At 39.4% G+C, this 23,621-nt stretch overlaps 2 protein-coding genes across 7 annotated transcripts in view; one reads left to right on the forward strand and one right to left on the reverse strand.

Annotated features, from left to right (window-relative positions):
• Positions 1–20,219, reverse strand: syt13 (synaptotagmin XIII). Of its 5 annotated transcripts, XM_076287675.1 has the most exons (8): positions 19,119–20,219; positions 18,275–18,341; positions 14,931–15,111; positions 10,665–10,884; positions 10,034–10,171; positions 7,221–7,522; positions 4,532–4,655; positions 1–2,168 (listed from the first exon to the last, which is right to left on the reverse strand). In XM_076287675.1, exons 3-8 carry the CDS (start codon positions 15,102–15,104, stop codon positions 1,864–1,866), a joined length of 1,263 nt encoding a protein of 420 aa, XP_076143790.1. In that variant the 5' UTR covers positions 15,105–15,111; positions 18,275–18,341; positions 19,119–20,219; the 3' UTR covers positions 1–1,863. The 5 variants fall into 5 exon arrangements, with proteins under 5 accessions (XP_076143790.1, XP_076143786.1, XP_076143789.1 ...); XM_076287671.1 differs by lacking the exon at positions 18,275–18,341 and having other exon boundaries at positions 14,931–15,114; XM_076287674.1 differs by lacking the exon at positions 19,119–20,219 and having other exon boundaries at positions 18,275–18,841.
• fbxo3 (F-box protein 3) overlaps positions 19,243–23,621 on the forward strand; it is a 15,101-nt gene continuing 10,722 nt past the window's right edge. For both annotated transcript variants that reach the window (XM_076287669.1, XM_076287670.1), the window contains exon 1: positions 19,243–19,334. In XM_076287669.1, the coding sequence (XP_076143784.1) occupies positions 19,243–19,334 (92 nt within the window). The remainder of the gene's footprint in view (positions 19,335–23,621) is intronic.

Below are 23,621 nucleotides of genomic sequence, written 5' to 3' on the forward strand. Positions count from 1 at the left end.
TTAAAACATCACAAATATCCTATATGAACTTAGAAAGTACCACAAAAGTATGGAAGTAGTATGCAGACAGCTGATATGTTTATTTTATTCAACTGTGGTACATATAACCTCCTAAACTACTGTTTGTGATATTAGGAAACAGAAGAACACTGCTGCTTCTACACATATTGCTACTATATTTCAAAGTGTCGAACCGATTACAGTACATTATGTAAATCAAGCCTGTGAGAAATTATTCAACCTTTTTCGAAAACATACTGGCACCAAAGCCTTTGACAAAAGGCTGAATAACTCTTGTGTTCATAAGGTCTGACATCTCCTTAGAGAGGGAGAATAAATTTGGCCTTCAAGCACAGTACACTGGAAAGCGTGACAGGATTGTTTAAGCAGCTTGGGCTGAACTAGCAAGCACTTCTGCTGATCTGTGCCCAGACACATAAGACAGAGTAATGTCTCCTTTACAATTTACATCACATTCAGACTACAGCTGATTTAACAATAGTCAGGGAACATAAATAATGACATTGAGGAAAGATAAATGATCTGTATGAAGTAAGGTTTGGTAGGTAAGGTTAGGATGACATGACAATGTGAAGATCTCTCTTGAAAAACCAAACAATAACTCAGTCAACAATGCTGCTTTCATAACACAAAAAGCACTTGAAAACATAGTAGGTTTTAGGGCCCTGAAGCTGGCTAAAGTGTATGGATATAACATGCAGAGATACTTGTCTCTCCATAGAGTCACTGTAGTTTAATGAGAGCTGGTGGAAATCATAAAAGATAAGAGTAGCTGATCCATGTGATTAAATCCAGAACCTTTGGTAAGGAACCTTTTACCAAAATTCCGGTAACTTACTAGTTAGCTTGCTGGTTAGAGAACTAATCTTAGGGTCAGATACCTATAAACCAGATTACATACACAATAACGTAGTTTTGACTTGACCATACCATAAACTATCCATCTTCTTATATTTACTATAATTTACCTGAAACCTGAAAACCTGAAACCTGAATGAACCTGAAAAGTAAGAGGTGCTTTTACCTTGTTTATGTGTTCTGTAAAATTCAGCTTCAGAAGTACTGGTTTTGGTTTTGAGAGCATTTAAACAGTTAAATAGAAACAGAAAAAAAAAAAACTTGTATTGTATGTGATTTAGTATTGGGCAGTAACATATTTTCAATGCCAAAAGGCCTGGATTGTTTTTTGGAAAGCATTTGTGCAATTGCCTGGCAGATGCCCAAGCAAGCACTTAACCTTGAAGAGGATGGATGGCTGGAGACACATGGGATATCAGCCATCTTTTTATTGAGCCATAGTGTATGTGACCAGCTTCTAGAGTCTAAAATACCCTTTATTTAAAGTGGTGCTTTAATCTTAGAAATGATCTTTAAATATTCACAATTTTAATCATGGAAACTTTGTGTATGATCAATGTGACGGGTTGAACATGGCTGATGATGCTAACAAAAAAAATATTTGTAGAGAATATTTAACTGACATAACACCATAAGGGGTCTTATCAGTAGGCTACTCTAAACTCATAGCAGGATTGTCTAGCCATGATTCACTTTTGTGTCCCAGTCACTAACCAAGATAGACTGTGATAAGACCCCTTAAAATAATCCCATGTGGAATATAAACACAGAGCAAATTTTACAAAAATATGATACTTTTGAATCAGGTAACTGTGCATGTTTGGGTCCATTCTTCAAAGTGTGCAAAATGAGTACCTGTGAGAACCCAAGTGAAAGACACCCCCACAAACACAAACCAAGAGAACATATGCAGTTGTTCAGGCCTGTGAGTGTGGCTTAACAGACACATCAGAAGTGATGAGTTGGGAGAGTATGAGGGAGGTCTCAGACAAAGAGAGGATGCCACATAGCGATCTGCTTGCGAGGGTTGTCTAGCATCTGCTGCCAGTGCTGAAGGCCAGTGCCAGAGGCCTGAAGACCCAACTGGCAGTGGCCAAGGGGCTCCAGCTGCCCCTGCCCAGTCTGGTTGAACACCTCTAAGTCCAAGCTGGACTTGGCCAGCATCTCACGGGGAACCTCCAGCATCATCATCTCATTCCAGACAGGGTTGATCTTGTGCTTGACTCGTCGCGTCTGCTTCTTCTTCAGCTTGGTGGACTGGTGCTTCAGGGCCAGCTTTACAGAAAGGTCTGAGGAGAGGATGAAGAATTAAAGAACAGGGAACACGGTTCTACTGAAATCAGTCAAATGGGTCAAATCAGTCAGTGGATGGTAATGTTGCTTGCGTATTGCAATATCATGAGTCCTTGTGAATAACCATATTTAGTGAGTTGTTTCCGCATTGTCTCCACAATATTCAGAAGTAACATAATAAATAACACATTTATTGTGGTTACACTTGAGGATGGAGTCAATCGTCATAATATACTTGAAAACTTATAAAATTACATGTTTTCCATGAAAGTACCATGAGCTTGAAAATGACAGACACACTCAGGTACAATATACAATATACAAATCCAAACATTAAAGTCCATAAATAAAGTAATGTGTAATAAAGTGGAACGACACAAGAAAAAAGTATTGAACATGCCTACTAACATTTCTTTTGTGGAAAAGGCTTTGTTTGTAATGACAGCTTCAAGATATTTCCTGTATAACGAAACTAATCAGTCGCAGTGTTCAGGTGTAATTTTGGCCCATTCTTCTAAACAGATAGTCTTTAAATCTTGAAGATTCCAGGGGTCCCTCTTGTGAATCCTGATTTTTAGTTCCTTCGAGAAATCTTCAATTGGATTTAAGTCAGGGCCTTGATTTCCTTTATCTGAAACCAATTGAGAGTTTCCTTTGCTGTATGCTTTGGATCATTGTAATGCTGGAAGGTCCACCCACATCTCATCCTCATCATCCTGGTGGATGGCAAGATTCTCCCGGAAAAAATGGCTCCATTCTTCATTCCTTTAACTGTATGAAGTCTGCCAGTACCATGAGATGAAACACAGCCCCTTACCATGATGCCTCCACCTCCAAACCTCACTGTTGGTATGGTATTTTTAGGGTGATGTACAGTGTCATGTCTCTTCCAAACATGGTGTGTAGTATGATATCCAAAAAGTAAAATTTTGCTTTAGTCTGACCAGACTACATTCTTTCAGTATTTCACAGGCTTGTCCAAATGCTGTGTTGCAATCTTTAAACGACATGTTTTTCCACAGTAATGGAGTCATGCGGGGTGAGCGTGCATAAAGGCCATGGAGGTGGAGTGCATTACCTATGATTTTCTTTGTAACAATTGTACCTTCTGCCTCCAAGTCTTTCTGGAGCTTTCTCCAACTTGTCCTTGGCTCTTGGGCTACTTTTCTGTCTATCCTTCTGACTCCCTGGTCAGAAATCTTGCAAGGAGTTCCTATAGCCGGTTGATAATGCAATTATGTTCCTTCTACTTTCAGATAATGGCCCCAATGCTGCTTACAGAAAGATTCTGAAGTTTGGAAATGCATGGGGCAGCCGTGGCCTACTGGTTAGCGCTTCGGACTTGTTACTGGTTGCCGGTTCAAACCCCGGCCAGTAGGCACGGCTGAAGTGCCCCTGAGCAAGTGTGTGCTTCACCTCACTGTGTGTTCACTGTGTGCTGAGTGTGTTTCACTAATTCACGGATTGGGATAAATGCAGAGACCAAATTTCCCTCACAGGATCAAAAGAGTATATATACTTATACTTACTTATACATCTGTAACCAGTTCCATCAATATTTTTTGCAACAATAAGGTTGCAAATGTCTTAGGAGAGCTCTTTGGTTTTACCCATCATGAGATGTTTCTTGTATGACACCATGGTGACGAAAAAACTTTTTATAACCCATCAAAATGTACTAACCCAGCTTATATTAATATAGGAGATAGGAGGGATAATTACTCTCTAACTACTTACAGATTCCAGCTCGTTCCTTGCCTTTGCTTGCCTTGGTGTACTGTTTTTTCTTTACAGGTTCAATATTTTTTTCCTCTGTCATTCCCCTTTATTACACATAACTCTACTTACAGACTTTAATGTTTATATAAATATACAGTATATATATATATGTGTGTGTGTGTGTGTGTGTGTGTGTATTTCCTGAGTTAGTACCAATGTCTGGTGAAAATTCCATGCGAATAGCCTCACTTACGGAAAACAATGCTGTATATTTTAAACAGGGCTTCAAACCAGAATTTTTCCTAATTTCCTAATTTAACTTTGCCTATATTGGGCTTACTTGAATTGGTTAGAACCAAAAATCTCAAACGGTTAATAATGTTTCATGTAATGCTGTGTGATATAACAAGAAGCAGGTATAACTTCCGGACTTCAAAAAAAAATGTCTATTGATACATGTTTTACTCTAGCCTCTATTGCTAATGTCACAAAACATTACCAAGCCACATTGAATCATACAAGCTTTGCTGTACTTGTACACCTAAACAATCAGTTTCTAGCAGTTCCAAAAACCTCTCTGTTCATCCGGTTTATGCAGACAGACAGAAATAATTTAGTGTGTACCTGCATGTGTTCTTACCTATGTTGTTTTTCAGCCTGTCAGATTGGAGGCCCCTCGCCTTCATGACCACAACACCCAGCCTGTTAGCAGCTGGCAGGTAGCTAATCGACAAGAGAATCTCACCTGCAGATTCGGCCACCTCCTGTTGTTTGGAGTAAATACACAATTCTAATTAATATGGTATATGAGAGAACACTCTATCATAATTAATGCTAAAGGTCACTGAGAGTGGACATGACTGGCCTCATGTTAAAGGTCAAACGCTTTCTGCTCTGGCTAGCGGGCACATCAATGAATATGTATGAAGACGTCCCAAACTGAATACGTTATCAGCGAATATCTATGAGGTTGATAACTTGCAGGTGTACTTCACACACAGATGGACAAATCACATGCTTTTAGCCATCATTCTATTTCCATTTCCAGAGAGAAACATTATTGTTATCAGATAGATAATTCATCCATGGCATCATACATTTAAAAATAGGAAAAGAGGTTTCATTAATGTAAGACTGCTAGAACGTCACAGAAGACCATTGAGAGATTTGATTAAAATAGGTTGAGGGCATATCTCTTATAAACCTGTACAGCATAGATGATTTCATAACTAGGAAATATGATGAATGATGAATGATGAGAGAGAATAGAGAGGTCCTGCATGACTCAAAAAGGATCATGCCACAAAAATAAGACGTGAATGTAGTGCAGGGTCTTTCTGAATCAGTGTAAGTACACATTTGATCTAGACTGAGTTAAGTTGCTGAGTTGTCTCTTAATAATATAATGTTGAACTTTATTGGGCAAATTTTATTTCATTATAGCACTTGGCAAATAAGCCTGGTGTGAATCTAAAGAGTGCCTCTCTATATACTGGCTGAATTTATTGATAAGGTAATTGATTTCCTACTTCAATCTATGCTACACATACTCCACTGAGACAGATACAATTACACTTGTGAAAGCAAACACTTTGTGTGACCTCTTTCTGAAATCTATTTTTGCACGTTTCATGTTTTGAAGGCATGTCCTGTGGAGAAGAAATGTTAAAAATATATATGACATATGACTCAAAATGTTGAATTTGCATGTGTTAGTCTCCTCTGTTCCATCTGCTGTCTTATCCGTGCAATTTTTAAATAAGGAAACGGGAGGCCTCTGGATGTACAAACTGTTAAATAATTGATGGCCACGCTTTGCAGTTACGCAGTACTTGCGTCACAGCCCTCCCCATTTGCCAATCCCACCTTCCTGCCTCTTCACCTTCTGTCCTCCTAGGGGACACTCATCTACTCCCTCAAATCCTTTACTACACACATTTGTTTTCAGTAAACTCTAAATCAACCTAAATTCAGCTGTGCTTTTTATTCTCAGCTTTTATAATTCAACCTTCAAAATGCACGGTTCCTGAAAATAATGCATTGAGTCTGTAATTCCTTATGGCACATCTATGAAACAAAAAAGAGAGAAGCAAGCCCTGAGGGATTCTCTGATGACGCACACTGTCTCCTGCCTGCAGAGCTCCCACTTGCTGTCGACAGTCGACAGGGCAGGACAGGTGGATGTTAGCACACTGCACACACACACACACACACACACACACACACACACACACACACACACACAGACACACACACACACACACACACACACACACACACACACACACACACACATACACATACACACACACCACATATGCCTCATTAGATACTGATCTGTGAGTATTTCTGTCCACATCACTAGAAGGACTTAGGGAGCAATGATGGGGAGAACAGCTTGGTAAATAAATGCTATCTTAAAAGGACCAATTTCCACCCCTTTCATTCGAAAATTCGAAAACAAAGATGTTTTATAATACTTCAAAATAATATTTTATATTGAACCTTACATTTTCCAGTAGCCATACAGTGTGTATATTTAAACAAAATCTGGTTCTCCCTTACCGGGAGGATCTATTGCCTAAAATAACCAATTTTGTTTACTGTGCTTGGAGTCTGGTACTGGGCTGGTGGGCTCTATTTCCGCCCACTCACTCCGCCCATCAAGGTACAATGAGGCACATTAAAATGTAGTGGTGCATTGAAAACCACATTCAGACTCACTTTTATTCCCCCAAGACCCCTACCTCACTAGGTAATCAGCTCATTAGCTCAGATGAAAATAAAAATTCCACAGGAGCTCCAAGTGGTTTTGAACACACAGCCTTACAACACTGTTTACAGCTCTTTGAGTCAATGTACAATGTCATTTTTGGTACAAAGATAATTTAGATACCCTTATGGGGTGGGTGCTTGTGTTTCTTTAGGAGTCCGCCATCTTGGTTTTAATAGAAATTCATATTAAGTGACACATACACGTAAAAGGGCGAAAATAGGGCACGGGCGGTAATAGGTCACTTTTTGATATATGCGTGACATAAGAAATGTCAATTCACACTCCTGGCTTGGATTACATGCCCCAACAAAATGAAGGGGAAGATGCTGCTGTGGATGGTTTACCTCTTGATCTAATAGTAGTTTATAAAGCTTAATCATGACTAACATCTAGATGAGGGAGTAATCACACAAAAATGTACACTACGTGCTCGTTCTCAAGCTACATGCAGCTTCAAAACAAAAATGATTGAAGACAAACCTCTAGACTCATCAATAGCTTGTGAGCATAGATTACCACAGAGCACTTCCACTTATTAGTTGATGAGGTGTACCTGTTTTGGAGGTTGAAGATCAACCCAACAGTCTGCATCTGACATCATGCCCACGTCGGCCAGCTTAAACCTCATGGCACCCAAGTTGGTGTTGCGGGAAAATCGGTCACAGCTGTGAAGGGCCAGAGACACCTCTCCCTCCACCTGGTACCCATCTGGCAGGGGGAAGATCAGGTCTTCTCCCCACTGAACGTGACCCATGAGGCGGCGCACTGAGGTCTGAGCCTGCCTCTCCTTCCCCTCTGTGGTCAGCAGGCCTGCGATGTAGCCCTCACCACCCTCCTCCACCGCCACGTGCTCCGCTGTGAGGAGGACAATCAGAGAGTGAAGAGCTGCAGCGTGCACGGTGTGGAAAATAAACATTAGAATGGTGGAGGAGAGAGGTTGAGAGAACCTCTTGAATCTGTGCTGATGCATTACCAAGAGAAATTGTGAATTAATGCTTCAACAACTATGTATGTATTATTAACTGAACAAATCAGTAGTTACTGAACATTTGTATTTTGTTCAAAAATATAACAACATAAAATATTTTGTCACCAAGGAAGGCTATTATGTTCAATATGAAAAAAATATTTTCTCACAATACAGAAAAACAGTAACAACAGTCACACATCATTACAAATGCATACCAGCATCTTGTTCCCTAGGGGAGGAAAGTGTCATTTGAATTATCTAATTCAACCAAGCAAAACTAATACATAAGATTTGTGGACTAACTGCATTTAGCATTAGGTGGAAAAGATTGGAATCTTTATATCTTTATGCTAATGTTGTTTGATTGAGTGATTATGCTGTGATAATGGATAGCCTTATTTCATTTTATTTTAATTTCACACTGTCAGCACTTTTGGTTTTGTATCTATAAGACACACTTTTTTAGAGAGGCTGCAATCTCATCACCTTGGTTTGGCATGTTGTAGGCCTACGTAGGTAATATTTTAATGAATTACACTGTAAAAGATGTGGTGTGGGGGTTGTCATGCCGACAGATACATTCAAGCGTCACTGCATTCTGAGGGTGGTGATAGCTTGAGGCACTGTCAGTTGAAAAGAATGTGTGCGCACATTTAATTAGTTGTGTGTGTGGTGGTAATGCTATGCTGACTTTTATGTCAGTCGTTTGAGTGGACAAGCATTCTTGCCATAATGCGAACACAAACAGATATACCACAACAGTCAACAGATTATCAAGACCTTTGAAGACATTTTGACAACTGAGTGCAAAAGCCTGTTTTATTTAATATTTATTATTGAAATTTTTGTTATGTTTCAGACCCATCTTAAAATGGATTTAATTATTTTTTTCCCTCATCAAGTCATTGGATACCTGTCTGACCACTTGATGAGGGAAAATAATTAATTAGATCCATTTTAAGATGAGTCGGAAACATTACAAAATGTGGAAAACTTGAAAGGGTCTGAAAACTTTCCTAAAGGGTCTGAAAACTTGAAAGGGTCTGAAAACTAATCCATCAGATCATTACTTCATTAGATTCACTGTGCACCTCCTGGATAACCCAGCAGCTCCTCCTCTGACAATTTCGATCCAGCGTAACATCAGAAGCCTCTCCAAGCAACCATTTTGCAACATTAGTAACATCTGCTTTACCTACTCCAAGTTCATTTTCATCACTTGAGGTTAATGACGCTACAGAAACTCTTTGCTCTACACTGGCATCTTATCTGAATGCAGCATGTCCGCTTTCCACAAGACCCACTTGTTCTAAACCTCGTCATCCATGGCTGACAAACAGTATACGCTCAGTACAAAAGGAACTTAGAGCTGCTGAGAGGAAATGGCGTAAATCCAGAGATAACAATGATCTCAGTAACTACCAGTCTGTGCTGTCATCTTTTTCATCCACTGTTACACTTGGAAAAAAGGCATTCTATCAGAGCAAGATTGAGAGCGCCACTGACAGTAGAAAACTGTTCTCCACTTTCAAATCTCTTCTCAATCCTCCACCACCACCATCAGCTACTTCACTGTCAGCAGCTGACTTTGCAACATTTTTCATTGAAAAAGTTGCTCAAATAAGTGCTCAGTTTGATGAACCTATCAGGAGGGCTTTGCCTTGTGTTGGCATGATGGCATCGTTGGACTCTTTCTCTCCTGAGGAAGCGGATGAGGAAGCAGTCTCTCAACTGCTTCAGCGAAGTCGTCCAACAACATGCCCTTTGGATCCTGTCCTGTCTACTCTTCTACAGCCTATCACACCTGCTGTTCTACCGGCAGGCACACATGTGTTTAACACTTCACTCTGGTTCTGGTTCAGTTCAGTTCTGGAATAGTTCCTTCTTCTTTTAAACAGGCAGTGGTTACACCTTTGCTAAAGAAAAGTACACTTAATCCAACTGATATGAAGAACTACAGACATGATGTCTCCCTCCTTCTTTTCTTGTCAAAGGTTTTGGAGAAAGTGATCAAGCAAATACAGTATGTGACTTCATATTTTGATCTGTAAAAATGTCACATGCAGCCATGCCTAAATTCTGCTTACTGCACATTAATTATAGTCTAATATAATATTCAGTATTCATTATTGAATGCTTAGCTGGAATGATGATCATCCTATTTTAAAAGCAGACATCCCTGCGGGCATGTAATTGGGCTGCAGGTACAAGAATGACATGTTTGAATGGGCACTGCACTAGTTTTTTTTTATAAATTTACAAAACACCTGCTTTTTTGTGGAGTATTGAAGTATTGTGTGTAGATTGATGAGAAACAAATAACTGAATGTGTTTAAAGATGAGTCTGAAACATAACAAAATGTGGAAAACTTATGGGACCAGAGATGCTGGCTTACCTTCTATCACTGTGACATGCAGTTCTTTGTTTTGCATGTTATAGGTGAGAGAAAAGTGTAGCTTTGGATGGATGATAGAGCTACTTGTTGTCATCCCATTGCTCAGTTCAGAGCCACAAGGTGTGTCATCCGTGGAATCTGGAAAATAAGGACCAACATCGACATCTGATTCCAGGAGTTACAGTATTCTGTCATTTAAAAATGAAATGAAAATGTAAAAGTGTAACACAATACACCAGCTCAATTGTCTGTCTAATGCCCTGATTAAAGCCCTGACTCTGTAACTTATCCTCATTAGTTATTCTGTATCTGGAGGCTTCATTTGTCAATTCTGCAGAGGTAACTGAGTATCATTGCAAGCATTGAAAACATTTAGTGTCCATAAGGGATAATGTATAGAACACCGGAAAATTATCCGAAAATAAGTCCCGACGTGTCTTTGTGCTGTCACACAGCATTGCCTATAATGGGATACATACAGTAATGCATCTTATCTTATAAACTGGATTAGTTACAGATAGTGAACAATATGTAGAATAACAGTATATTGATGAGGGATCAGTTAAACCACATTTGATTTATACTGTATATAAGATTGATACCAAGGTGAATTCTAACTTTATTTATTTACCCTCTCTGGGGATGGCAAAGTCTTCTTCTGGTCCATCCGTTGCTTGGTTACAAGAATCAGACTCTTTGACAGTTTCCTTCGGTGTCGTTTGTTTTGTTTTTCCAAGGTCAGCACAGTTTAAGACTTCAGGTGAAGTGACTGATGGTGTAGGTTTGTAGGTTTTGGGGAAATTCAGCAGGGCTTTTGGCTGAATTGGTTCTGTGGATTTTTCCACTCTGAACTGAAAGAATATGGGGGAAAAAATGATGACTGTGTTGTGACATACAAAAAGTCTTGTTTCTATTCACTAGGCCTACATTCAGTACACTTCACTTCTTAGGGCGCACTCACACTATACAATCCATACCGTACCTAAATATTTGAAACCCAAAGTACGTTTGTTTGTTTGACCAGTGTGATTGTTCCGTACCATACCTGGGCACGGTACGCTTATCTGTGCCAGGGTCCGCTTGAGGAGGCGGACTCGGGGCACGGTACGGTTGGGCTTATGATCGCACCTATTCTAGAGCACAGCAGCTCAACCATGCCTGGGTACAGTACAAGTGAACCGTGCCCAGTGTGAGTGCGCCCTTACAGTGCACATATAAATAATCGGACATCACAATTCATTCCCCTACAAAATATACCCTATGGCACACACTCACACAAACACTTGCACTAATAAAATAATAAAATGAGTATATTGTACAGCATATTGTCTGCAAATGATCTGTGTATTGTCTTTAGCATTAGAGTGTCATGACGACGCCAGTTCCTGCTCCTACTCCACCCCAAACGACTGTCCCCACTAAAAAAGAAGCTTGAAGTTACAATACAAACAAGCAACACTCTAATCCCACAAAACAGTTTACATTTTCAAACTCCTAATGAGAGTAGCTGGAGGTGGAGTGGTTGACAGGTAGTAGTGACATTTCAATTCGCACCAGGAGAGCTTGAATGGAGCTTTGTAGATTTGTTGAAAATGAGCTTTGCTCAAGATCACATCTTTCAAATATGTTTCCACACACACTACACAGACCTAACAGTACATTATCGAGCTCTTGCGTAGACCCCCTCCTGAGTGGCAGGCTGAGTCATTCATATCCTCATCACAGAGTCTTGTCGGTATGCAGTAATTCTGTATTAGTGCCTATTTTCTCTTACTCAGGCAACGTAGTATTTAAGAGGTTCAGAGAGGGATAGAAGTTTAAAGACAAATGGATCCATAATGGAGTCAGAAGGTGAAAAAAGATCACCAATAACTAAGATGTAGATTAGCCAAAAATATACAACAGCAATGTGAAGTCAGGTATTTTACAGACCACACAAATTCACAGACGGGTATTAGATTTAGTCAGGGGGGCACAACATTATATTTACGTCATGGCAGTGTGGGAGAGAAACTGATTTGAAGAGGAAGAGATTTCAAAAGAAAGATATAGGCGTAGATAGATAATTAACAGTAGGCTACTCAGCTACTCATCAGGATGGAATATTTTCTTCATTTGGAAAATGGTTTGATTTATAGCCAGGCCATGAAGGTCAGCCACTAGTGTTACCTTCTATGATTACATTATTTCAAATTGTTAATAGACAGTGGTATTACAAGGACATCATATTGAGTTGGACAACTGTATACAACTAGAACAGATACAGTATGACTGGATGAGCAATTATGGGCTACAATTGCAACTTTGCATCTTTGCAACTATGCTAACCTGTTTCTAGCATTTACTGTCTAATTACAACAAACAAACTCAGAGAGTGCTTTGGCTGCTGATGTTTCTGATAGACAGCCATTTACATCACTCGCTAGCCTATTGCACTCAATCTAAAGCCAGAGCGTGATGGAGATATGGCCTTTTCCTTTTTTATCATAGTGACTGAATCGTGAGTGTGAGTCATGCCTTACTCCGAGACACCATCTGTGTTCTAAAGGAGGGCCCTTGACTCAAGCTCTTGGAAAGTCATGTGTGTTTGGTGTGAATTGTGAATAATATGTTATCTCAACTGGATGACTTAACAAAGAAAATAATCTTTTGCACCAACTAATGGACATATTTTCAATATTTCCTATTTGTTTTGACAGCTTCTTGTCTTTTTTAAGGTATTTTTCATTTGCACAGAAAGAGAGATGTGAGCATAGCCTTTAAAATGATCAGTGACAACTCATAAGCCCAATAGATCTTTTAGCTTGCCTCACATGCTTTTTGCCTTGATTCTTTTCATTTTTCATTGCAGCTGTAGCTAAAATAACAATTAGCAGTGAGAAACTACCAATATATTACCTCCTAACAGATCAGTCAGCAGATATGAGTCTCTTCCTGTGGTGCACAAAATCCTTTATTTATTTGACTGTCAAGCAACTGTTGCAGCAGAGGGAAAATGTCTTTCGCACCTTTGATGATGCTTTAATTTACAAATAACGACACTATTTGTTCACTACACTATAATTCAAACTCAGTTTTACAGCCCTGTAAATGCAACATGATATGGAAATGTGTATGTGAAATGGGTTAGAACTTATTATGAAAATACATACACATATGATGTACTTATGCTAGCAATAACAAAACATGCATGGCACTATGTCTCTGTATACACATGAATGCTTTGTTTCTTTTTTGATTGTCTCTCTGAATTTAGAATTGGGGGAAATGTTGGTGTAAGTGTGCAATTCATTGAGATGACACGTTGAATTATCTATTTTTGAAATCAGCTCTTTATATGTAATAATCAATGATTTTCCTCAGGCATCATACTTCAGCAATGGTAGACAATACTCAGACCAAAGCTGCATCGGTTGAGTCCAGGGTATCCTTCAGCCAAAACAGATCTAATAATAGAATCACAGTCCTTCAGTCCTTACAGCTGAGAACCTCTGATTAAAACAAATGGCTCCCTGCTGGCTTGCCAAATGGCAACGCTACTATTTGATGTCATGCCATTAGCCTGAAGATTGCCACACAGTATTCTGTATGGCAAAATTAAATGGGAATAAAACTGAGATCTGTTTTCCAAAAACAACAAAATACCTTATGGAGCAGATGTATTTAAATCCCTTGATATAATAGAATATTGTATTCTGAATATGCATATAGCCTATCCTATCGATCCTTATTAAACACATATCATAATCTGATGTTATGGAGGAGGGGATCCTTTAATAGATTCAATAGATTGGGTAACAGAGAACCATTGGGTTGCTATTTCACTCCAGCTGAGGTCTGTATGATAATTAACAACTGTGCTTGGTGGTGATACACTGTGAGAAGGACATTGCAGTGGCAAACCATCAAGGTGCTTCTCTCTGTTTGACCAATTGTGGGCACCTGGATGCAGTTTTCTAAATACAGCCTCTGAAACACTTCTCGGCAATACAATTCCACAACCGCAGAAACAATTTAAATAGGCCTACAATTTCTGTAAAAGCTGTTCAGCTCATGATTGTGAACCTGGCAGAGTCTGTTAAATCCTAATTTTATGAACACAGTAGGGAGTTACAACTTACTGCTCAGTTTTTCTTTCACTTAATTTGGCTACTCTTAGCTCCTTTTTCTCATTGAACTTTTTCATAATGCTGCTAAACATGTGAGCACAAATCACTCTTATTCTTCCAGAATCAGATAGGCCTTTGAACAGAATATTAGTTTTGCACGTAAATCACAAGGAATTAATTAATTAAGGAACGAATGATTGCATCTCACAAAAAACAAGTCTGGACTTAAATTGGAATTATGCATTCATACAAAAATAATTGAAGCAACCCAAATTCTGCACAGATTATTACTGATCTGCTGTTCACCTCTCAAGGAAGTGTGAAGAGGTGAAGAGGTATGACATACAACACATTTTTATGTAATCATTATTTACAAATGTTTTGTTTCTATTAAAGTTGGGCCCACATTTTATTCACTCGTAGAAGTGATAAAAATGACTAAGCTGTGTGGTCAAATAAATGACTCAGGCTGAGTCTCAATGGAGAGTCAATGGATACAAAACACTTTACAATCCTAAACATGACAAATCATGTTAAAGGCAACTTTATATGGCAAAGGCAAAAAGTGAAGTCTCAGATATTTTTATATATTAGTTTCGGATTTGTTTTCCTTTTTCATATCTTAAATACTGTCATGGCTCTTCATTAACTTCAAATCTTCATCTGCTTGAAACTATGTCATCTTAACCAGATAAAACCCCTAATGCCAAAAGCAATAATAAAAAAAAAACTTGTAATGACTCCTGAAGATTTAGACAAGTGAGAGTGTGATGCTAATTTAGGCTTACCTGCTGTAGGGAGTGCAGAACACTGGCTTTGGCCTTTTCAGGGTCAGTCCCAGCTGCACTTTCTAGTTTCCCTTTCTTACAGGATTTGCAGAGGAGAGAGAGTCCACAGAGGGTGAGGATTCCTGAAGCTGTCCCCAGGGTGGCACCCACAAAAGCAGCCGTAGAGAAAATCATGTTGGAGCTGCTAACAGACAGAACAGAAGTGAAAGTGCTGAGGAAAATGAGAAAAGAGAGGGACTGAGCAGGTGGGAGGTCAGTCTTTTGACCACATTGCAAACAAAAATCTGGACTGATCTTATTTTACTGTCCTCAAAACATGAAAAACTCCTCCTAAAAATGGCAAAAATTCAAGAGCTAAGAGGAGGAAGTGATGGCGTGAGAGAGATCTGAGACCCCACATTCATCACCCCAAAGCCAGCAGCACGCCTAATGCTGTCAGTTATCCACTGATCCGAGAAGAGACAGGAGAATGTTTCTGTCTATGTGCCTGCGCCTGTAGCATGAAGGAGGAGCAGTGCCGAGCATCTACTCACATGAATTCAGTGAAAATAGGAGAGGGGGAGGGGATGGAGGCAGAAAATTACAAAGGGGGAGGGCGAGAGAGAAGGGAAGAAGGTAGGGGTGGCTACACATACAAAAAAGAGAGAGAAAAAAACACAGATGCGTTGCTGATGCAGTCCCAAGAGGGACAGTCATGTGTAATGCATGATGACGTCAGACATGAAGAACCGGCCTCCTCTCCAAGTCTCTGTGGTAGACAGGAGCATGAAGTCCATGCAAACACAAAGAAATCTCACATGCTCACCTGTCATCACAGAGCCCCTGAATAAAGGCTCTAAATATCTCTGAATAAAGGCTCAGAAACCCTGATAATGAGCTGCGCAAGTGGTATTTAACTTTGCAAGATATGAATCATTACAATATGAAGATATAATATTAGGATAAAAATGTCCCACATTTGTCCTGTCCTGTTTTTATCCTCTGTGTGGTATCAAAATGGTTGAAATTTTAACACACACCTTATTAATTCACACTTGGATTACTCTATGCAACACTGTCAAGAAGCTTGTGACATTAGGAAGCAGACATACTTGTTTTTCCGTGTTTTTTTAAACTCATTAACAGTAACAGTTCAAAATGAATACACAAAATGACACAAAATAAAAGTGCAAGTCACTAAGTTGAATTGACTAGAAAAACACACTGATCCACAAACAGTTGATTTTCTCTTCTCTTTTCTTATTAAGGCCAGAGAATTCTCTATCCATTCTATTTTAGACCCCTCCAACTTTTGCATTAAATATAGACGTAAATGTGTTTCCATGGAAACCCCCACACCCTCAATCTGAACATGCCCCCTTCCCTTCTTCTCTGCAGCAATCCAAGGGGGGAAGCCGTGTATGACTATTTCAGTTGCAATTTGCAAGTTTATATTCCTTCCTAAGATGATATGATGCTAACCTCATAAAGTTGTCTCTGAGTCAGCTTTATATAGAAACTGTGAGGTAATCATGCATCTCATTCTGTGTGTGTTCGCTGATCTGGACCATATGCACATCTTGCAAACATTCTCTCTTGTCTTTGAGGACCACACAGCCACACAATAACAGAAAACAAACTGTACCAAAACAGACATAGTGTCTCAGTTCTTCTTTTAATGAGCAACATACCGTAGGTCACATGTCTGCACATTTAAATCATGATTCACATTTGAATCATGTCGGAGTCATTCGATCACTGCTATATCACACTAAGTTGCGTTGAAACTGTCAAGTATTGAAAGAAGTCTGATTTTAACAGGTTGACAAATATCCATGAGTAGCCTACTGAAGAGCCCTCTCCACATAGCCAACAGAATGTCAAATTACATCCACAACTTTGCTATTATTATTGACATTATTTTCTTTACAATAAGGTCCACCAGGTAGCTTATTGTTTAAAAAACTCCATCAGCATCCTCATTTTTAGTACCGGCCTACCTTGTTAAGTCAACAGACTTACATCAAAACAGTCAAATCATAGACTTTAGCTTAAAGCATAGAAAACAAATATTGGTTGCTCCTTGTCGTTAGATATTATGTCTCTCTACTTTAAACAAATATTAATCTAGTGTTATCCTTTATGTCTCTACTTTTAAACATTAATTTAAATGTTAATCTAATGTTAATGTAATGTTTATTGATGTCATTGTAAGTGGGGGAGACCGGGGACAGTTGCAACACTTTTTGCATTTGGCTCTGTTACTCAGAGACGGTTTGGATTAGACAAACCATTTTTTTATACAATACACTTACACATGTCTGTTAATAGTCTAAACCATTTAAAGATAATTACAGAATCTACATTTTTCACAATTTGCATTTCAATGTAAGGAGTCAGATGTTGCAACTGACCCTGGGCCCGGGGACAGTTGCAACATTGTTTGGGGATGGTTGCAACATGTTAAAAATACAATATATTACAATATATGTCAGTGCAGCAAAATTATTATTTTTGTATGTAAATACAAGTTATGTAAGTTATAATAATATTACAGTGTTATTTATTCACCAGCTTTGATTAGATGACAATTATAGATTTGTCTAGATGAGTAGGCCTTATGTGCAGATGTTAAATATTGAAATTGATATAAAATACAGTAGGACTTTAGTGACATAGAAAGAATGGGACAATTTGGGAGGCAATTCACTTTTATTTAGACTATTGTCATGTAAAACATGTTTTTAAAAATATATATTTTATATTATCATATTTATGCATTGTACGGGACTGTACGGGGACAGTTGCAACAGTTGTTGCAACTGTCCCCTTTCCTGTCAGCCATGATAAAACCTTGTGTGCTAGCTAAACAAGGGGACCTTGACACATGCTAACCATAGTAGCTTAAAGTTAACATATCACTCATTTAAATCATATAAGTTTGAGCTGAATCACAAAAACAGTGACAGCAGTTTAACAGAAACAAAGCTCAAGAAAATAAATACTTTCATACCTAAAAAACAGTTTTTTTACAATAAATCCTGGAGCAGTTCAGGAATCTCCTTGCTTTTTCTCTGCTAGGGGGGGCATCCAACTAAGCATATGCAGTGTGAGTGTCATCACTCTACCTTGTTTCTGATTGGAGAAAATTGACATGTTGCAACCATCCCCTGTTGCAACTGTCCCCGGTCTCCCCTGCTTGTTAAGAACCAAAAACAAGTAGGCTACTTAAACTATGACTATGAAAAATGCATCGTGCTGTGTCTATCAAAAATGCATAATGCCATGAAACATGAAATTGGTTTAGGGTATTCATATTAAATCAGGAATTATGTCTTTTAAAAATAAAAAAAGGCCTAACTTACAGTAGGCTACAATGTTCTTTTACCCAAGATGTTCTCTTGAGAGAAGTCTGTGGGTCTTGTATGCCACCTGGTGGTTAAAAGAAATTCTGAAAATTAGACCTATTGAAAAGTCCATAAGATGTTATGCCTTATGATTTCAAAAAAAGAAAGGTCTTAGGCTTTCACGTGTTGTCTAATTCAAGACGAATTTGAAACACCACGTAGCCTACATGTGCATGTCACATGTTCCAGTTAGGCTACAAAACAGGCTACAAAAAGTTTCAGTAGGCTATCTCCAACATGTAACATTGAGAATGATTTTAAGTTGGATGGAATAACATGTTTTCAGGCATGTTATCATGCCCTAGCCTATCCCTCTCACCACCTGCAATGTGTGAACTACTTGATAACGCAGGAACTTGCCACATCCACTTATCTGATGACGGGACGAGTCGAGTCATAAAATGTCACGTGGTCGCATCGAAAGCTTGACCTCAATGGCCTGCACATTAGTTACATAATAGCCTACCTTCTGCTTGGAATGATAAAATCAAAACAACTGATCCAAAACGTTTCAAGTTAGGCTAGGCACACATAGCAAATACATACGTAGGGTACCCACGTAGCCTGGCATGGTCAATTCATTTAACCACTTTTCCATCTCTAAGGTGTCAAGTAGCCTAATTTTAGAAAGTTCAGTCAAGTTCAATCTCAAGTTCATATTGAGAGTTATAGGCCTAGGCCTACACCAAAATCTCCACTCCCAACAACCATGATTCATGATCGAGTCTGAGACGTCACAAAAAAACTATAGTGGAACATCGAGTTTTTCTCCTGTGAAGTGTACACATGAAATGTAGCTTACTCTCCCTCCAAGGACCCCATCTTTCCAACGTTCCCCCAGAACCTCAGTTTTTTTTTTTTTCAGACTGCACACACTTCAAGCTTGACAAAGCTTGGTTCCGCCCATCAATGCATCAGGTTCCAAGATGGCGGCGTCCATGGTACTGAGCTTGGATAATTTGCCTTCGGATCCTTTACTGTTGATTTTATCTTTTCTTGATTTCAGAGACTTGATCAGGTGAGTGCATGTCATCGCATTTGACATTAAGAAAGGCACGTGTTATTTTGTATAAATACACAAGGAAAAGTTATCGATATCGTAGAGTACATTTAAAAGTTTTGCAGTGTTGTTGTGGCTTACTTAGCTAAAAGCTAGCTAGCTAGTTAGCTGTTCAGGTAATGTAACGTTAGGGTTATCTCCGATTGTTGTTTGGCTAGAACTAGCTCGTATTATTCCTGTCGCCACTCTTCATCCAAATCCTCGAATCACACAATGTAGTAATCAGATTTCCCATTTCCCTGAGTTATTATAGCAAACCTTTGTACTAGAGCTGAGTTTTATGTTCCCTGAAATGTAGTGAAAGTTTGACATGACAGTAAATTTGAGAGCGGCCGCCAACATCTGGTGTTAGGTTGTTTTAAATCGAGTTGTTATTATCACCCCACGTTCATACACATGATCACATGCTTTAATTGCTATCTTTAATAACGTGTGTAGTTAATAGGATTGTGATGTTAGATAACTTACAAAGTTGGTTTCATAATTTCCTATCTAAACTCGTAGAGCCCCGTCGTTGCCTAACGTTAGCGAAATAGCCATTATCTACATCAGCTGTAACGTAGGCTAATGATCTGTGGTCAGTTTTGTGGTGCCGTATCACTTTGGTAACATCCAGGTTTAGTCTGTTATGTCTGTCAAAGTACCACAATATGTTCACTCCTGTGAGGCTAAAACGTTTGCTCATTTTGTTTCAAAATTATTAACTGATGTTTTGATAACATCAGGTTATCGTCAACTTATGAGTCAATATTTTTTTCACATTGACATGTTAATGAAATGTAATTTGATGTTTTCACATTAACATTAACATGTTAACATGTAATTTGAGGTTTTGGTGGACTTCTTTGCAAACAGACGTTGATAATAATGTGCGTCTGTATAGCAGCCATGTCTTTGTCCATGCGCATAAACATTTGGTTTGTCCAAATGGGTAGAGAATTTGGACTTTTTTTTACCAGGTCTCTTTTTACATTCTTCTCAGCTTTGAGAAGGCATGTTAATTGAGCTGTGTTCTTGTAAGCTTCTACTTAATTAACCTATTAAGTTGTAATCCTGCTACTCTGGAATTTAATAATGATCTTCCTGAATAAATCGGGGGCAGCCGTGGCCTACTGGTTAGCACCTCGGACCTGTAACCGGAGGGTTGCCGTTTTGAACCCCGACCAGTAGGCACGGCTGAACTGCCCTTGAGCAAGGCACCTAACCCCTCACTGCTCCCCGAGCGCCGCCGTTGATGCAGGCAGCTCACTGCGCCGGGATTAGTGTGTGCTTCACCTCACTGTGTGTACACTGTGTGCTGTGTGTGTTTCACTAATTCACTATTTCACGGATTGGGATAAATGCAGAGACCAAATTTCCCTCACGGGATCAAAAGAGTATATATACTATATATATATATATATATAAAAAAAGAGTATATATACTATATATATAAATACATTTTCACCTAGTATCTATTCTATGCCACAAACAAGCTTACAAACAAGCTTGCCCTCAGAGATGTTCAAGGGAGAATGGCATGCATTTGGTGGGAAAGTGATTGTGGGTTAGGGGCCCAATTAAAAAAAAAAAAATTTGTCCCCCAGCGTTCATAATTCTGAATGGCTGAACTATATCTGAGTAATAACAACAGGTTTATGGGAAAAGTTTTATTAGACCATAGCATAGCCTACATTAGAGAGACCATAGCATACAAAAAAGATGTCAGAAATATTAAAACAAGTTACCATTGAACTGTGCGAGTCATGTGTCATATAAAAACACTTACTTCAAAACAGCCTTTGCCATAGTTAAAATACATTCTGCTGACCTATAGCCTGTCAAGCCTACCTGAAAAAAACAATGTTAGCCTGTCTACATCATTTTGTTTAGCCTTATTCCTTTTGTCCTGTAGACAATGGACAGACACTTCATTTTACACATACATGGTCATCGCTTGTCCGAAAAAGTAGAGCGACGCTCAGCATTATTTAGGTCGGGGGCCGCTGTGGCCCAACTGGCTACAGTCGGCTATCTCAATCAACCCCAAGTGGCCACGAGGACTGGGGGCGGTTGAGGTCTTACAACTCCTGACATATTCAGTTCCACCAATCAAATTCAGTCTGCTTATGAGGCATGTGAGCACGACATCCACCGCTCATACACACCTATAAAAAGACACTGAACATCAGATAAAATTAAACAAATGGTAGGGTTTTGATCCCTTGTCTAAAAATTGCTAGGCGTCGATGGCATTCTGGCTTACTCATGCTTTCTGAATGTCACCAACCTAGCAATGAAAATATACAGTAATGCTAGGCCTACATTAATGTTCAGCTAATGAATCAGCAGGTATGTCCTCAGACACTAAGGGCCCTATCATGACATTCTAAAGTGCATCGTCACTCGTCAAAAGTCTATTCAAATTTAGTAGGATGTCCAGTTCACATTGGGAGGGGTTTCGTTCTCAAAAGTGGAGCGCATGGCGTAACAAGGTGTTCCTAGGTCTTTTAATCAGTCATATGGGTGTGTTTGGGGCGTAACATCATTTTAAACCAATGAGAATGACATCTGTCATTCCCTTTAACGGCGCAACGCGCGATATGTCAAATAAATGCATCGGTATTTTGGCATTCAACGGCGCATTTGAAGGAGGCTGCTTGCAAGACCGTATGGAATAGTCATTCTTAAACCATGCTTTACTAAAACCTAGCATAGCCTTCACGCATTTGCACTCGTCTATTATTTGAACTCATTGGCAAAGTGAAACTAACTTCACCAAGGAGTCAGTCAACGACAAGACAGTTATATGCAGTTACTTTCACTATTGACTGACAATGGGTTACCATAGAAAACATAGGCTGGAAAAAGCAACACTTACCCTAATGTTGCTCAAATGACTAAATAAAACAACATTTATCCTGCAGAGGAGTTGCTTATATCTCGTGACAGTGCGTCTTCAGCTGTGCTCCATACTTGTCTCTCGCCTCTCCCCTAATCACTTTTAACCGTCATTACCAATTTGCAAATGATGGTGAATAACTACTCATCATGAGATGTACAGTATTTCGTAATATCTTTATTCTAATTATTTTTACCATTGTAATCGTGCAATTTGTAATGCTTTGCATGGACGTGCGCTGGTGTGCGTTCATGAATGATAGAAGGATGGTGCGTGCACCTGCCAATATGACTGTTGACATGCGCTCTTAAAATAGCATATGAACAACTCGCCATTGACTTCTGACCAGGTTTAGGTGGTGTATGATAGCGATTTTTAGACAATGCGCCAGGTCCCTCCCTAGGTTGTTAATTGCCACACCCCTGGGCGCAATGCTTAAAAAATAAAGGTGCAAAATAACGAATTCAACTTCGCGCCGGTGAATAACGAACTTTACGCCATGCGCTGGTGACCGAAAATACAGCCCTAAGACCTGTCACGCTGCCTAGTAGGGCTGCACGATATATCTAAAATCTATCGTTATCGCGATATCAACGCTTGCGATGGACATACCGCAAAGATTACGTAATTTTCGATAAATTTCGATACATTTTCTGTGCCGTGCGCATTCCATACAGTCTGGTGTATTCACATTCTGAATGTCAACATATTTTACCAAACCGATGCTGTCATGCTGCCCAAGAAGCCCGTCCCCTACCAGTTTAGGTGTGTGGTGTTTTAGGTGTCGAAGCGGGAGCTAAGTCGTGATGGCTGAAGATAGTGAGTCGAGCGAGGTAGGCTACACTTGGGTGAAGAGGAATTAGTGACTAAAAGGAAAAGCACGTCTGTTATATGGGAATATTTTGGTTTTATGAAGGATGCCGTGTTACAAACACAGCGCAAATGCGTCCTTCTCCACCGTGTTAAAATAAACAATTTCTTTCGTTATCGTTAGGCTATATCAGAAGATATCTGTCTTTCACTGTCTGTAAGGCTTGTATTTCATGATTTGCATTTAGCAAAAGCCTCAGACAGCAGCACAGAGGTAATCAGGATTCGTTATTTGTAAAAGTTGTTTAACCTACTTCTTAGCCTGGACTGTGCGATTGCAGCCCAATTACTTTCACTTTCCGCTGCCCTCGTAGTCGGCATGCCGGTAGCCTAATAACGTGGGATGCACAGCCTATGAGGTTACAGACTGAGATGACTGCCGCGATATAGCAAGTAGCTTCTTTGCTAGGCCCATCGAAGGCTGGCAATGTGGAATATTCCGCTGGTTGGTGCACAAGTGTTCAGATTGGCTGTCCATCCGTCTTTTATGAGGA

The sequence above is a fragment of the Alosa pseudoharengus genome, unplaced genomic scaffold, assembly GCF_046254945.1.
Source record: "Alosa pseudoharengus isolate Yale_2024_CS ecotype anadromous, Long Island Sound unplaced genomic scaffold, YU_APseudo_1.1 YU_APseudo_1.1_scf_16, whole genome shotgun sequence".
Taxonomy (NCBI): domain Eukaryota; kingdom Metazoa; phylum Chordata; class Actinopteri; order Clupeiformes; family Clupeidae; genus Alosa; species Alosa pseudoharengus.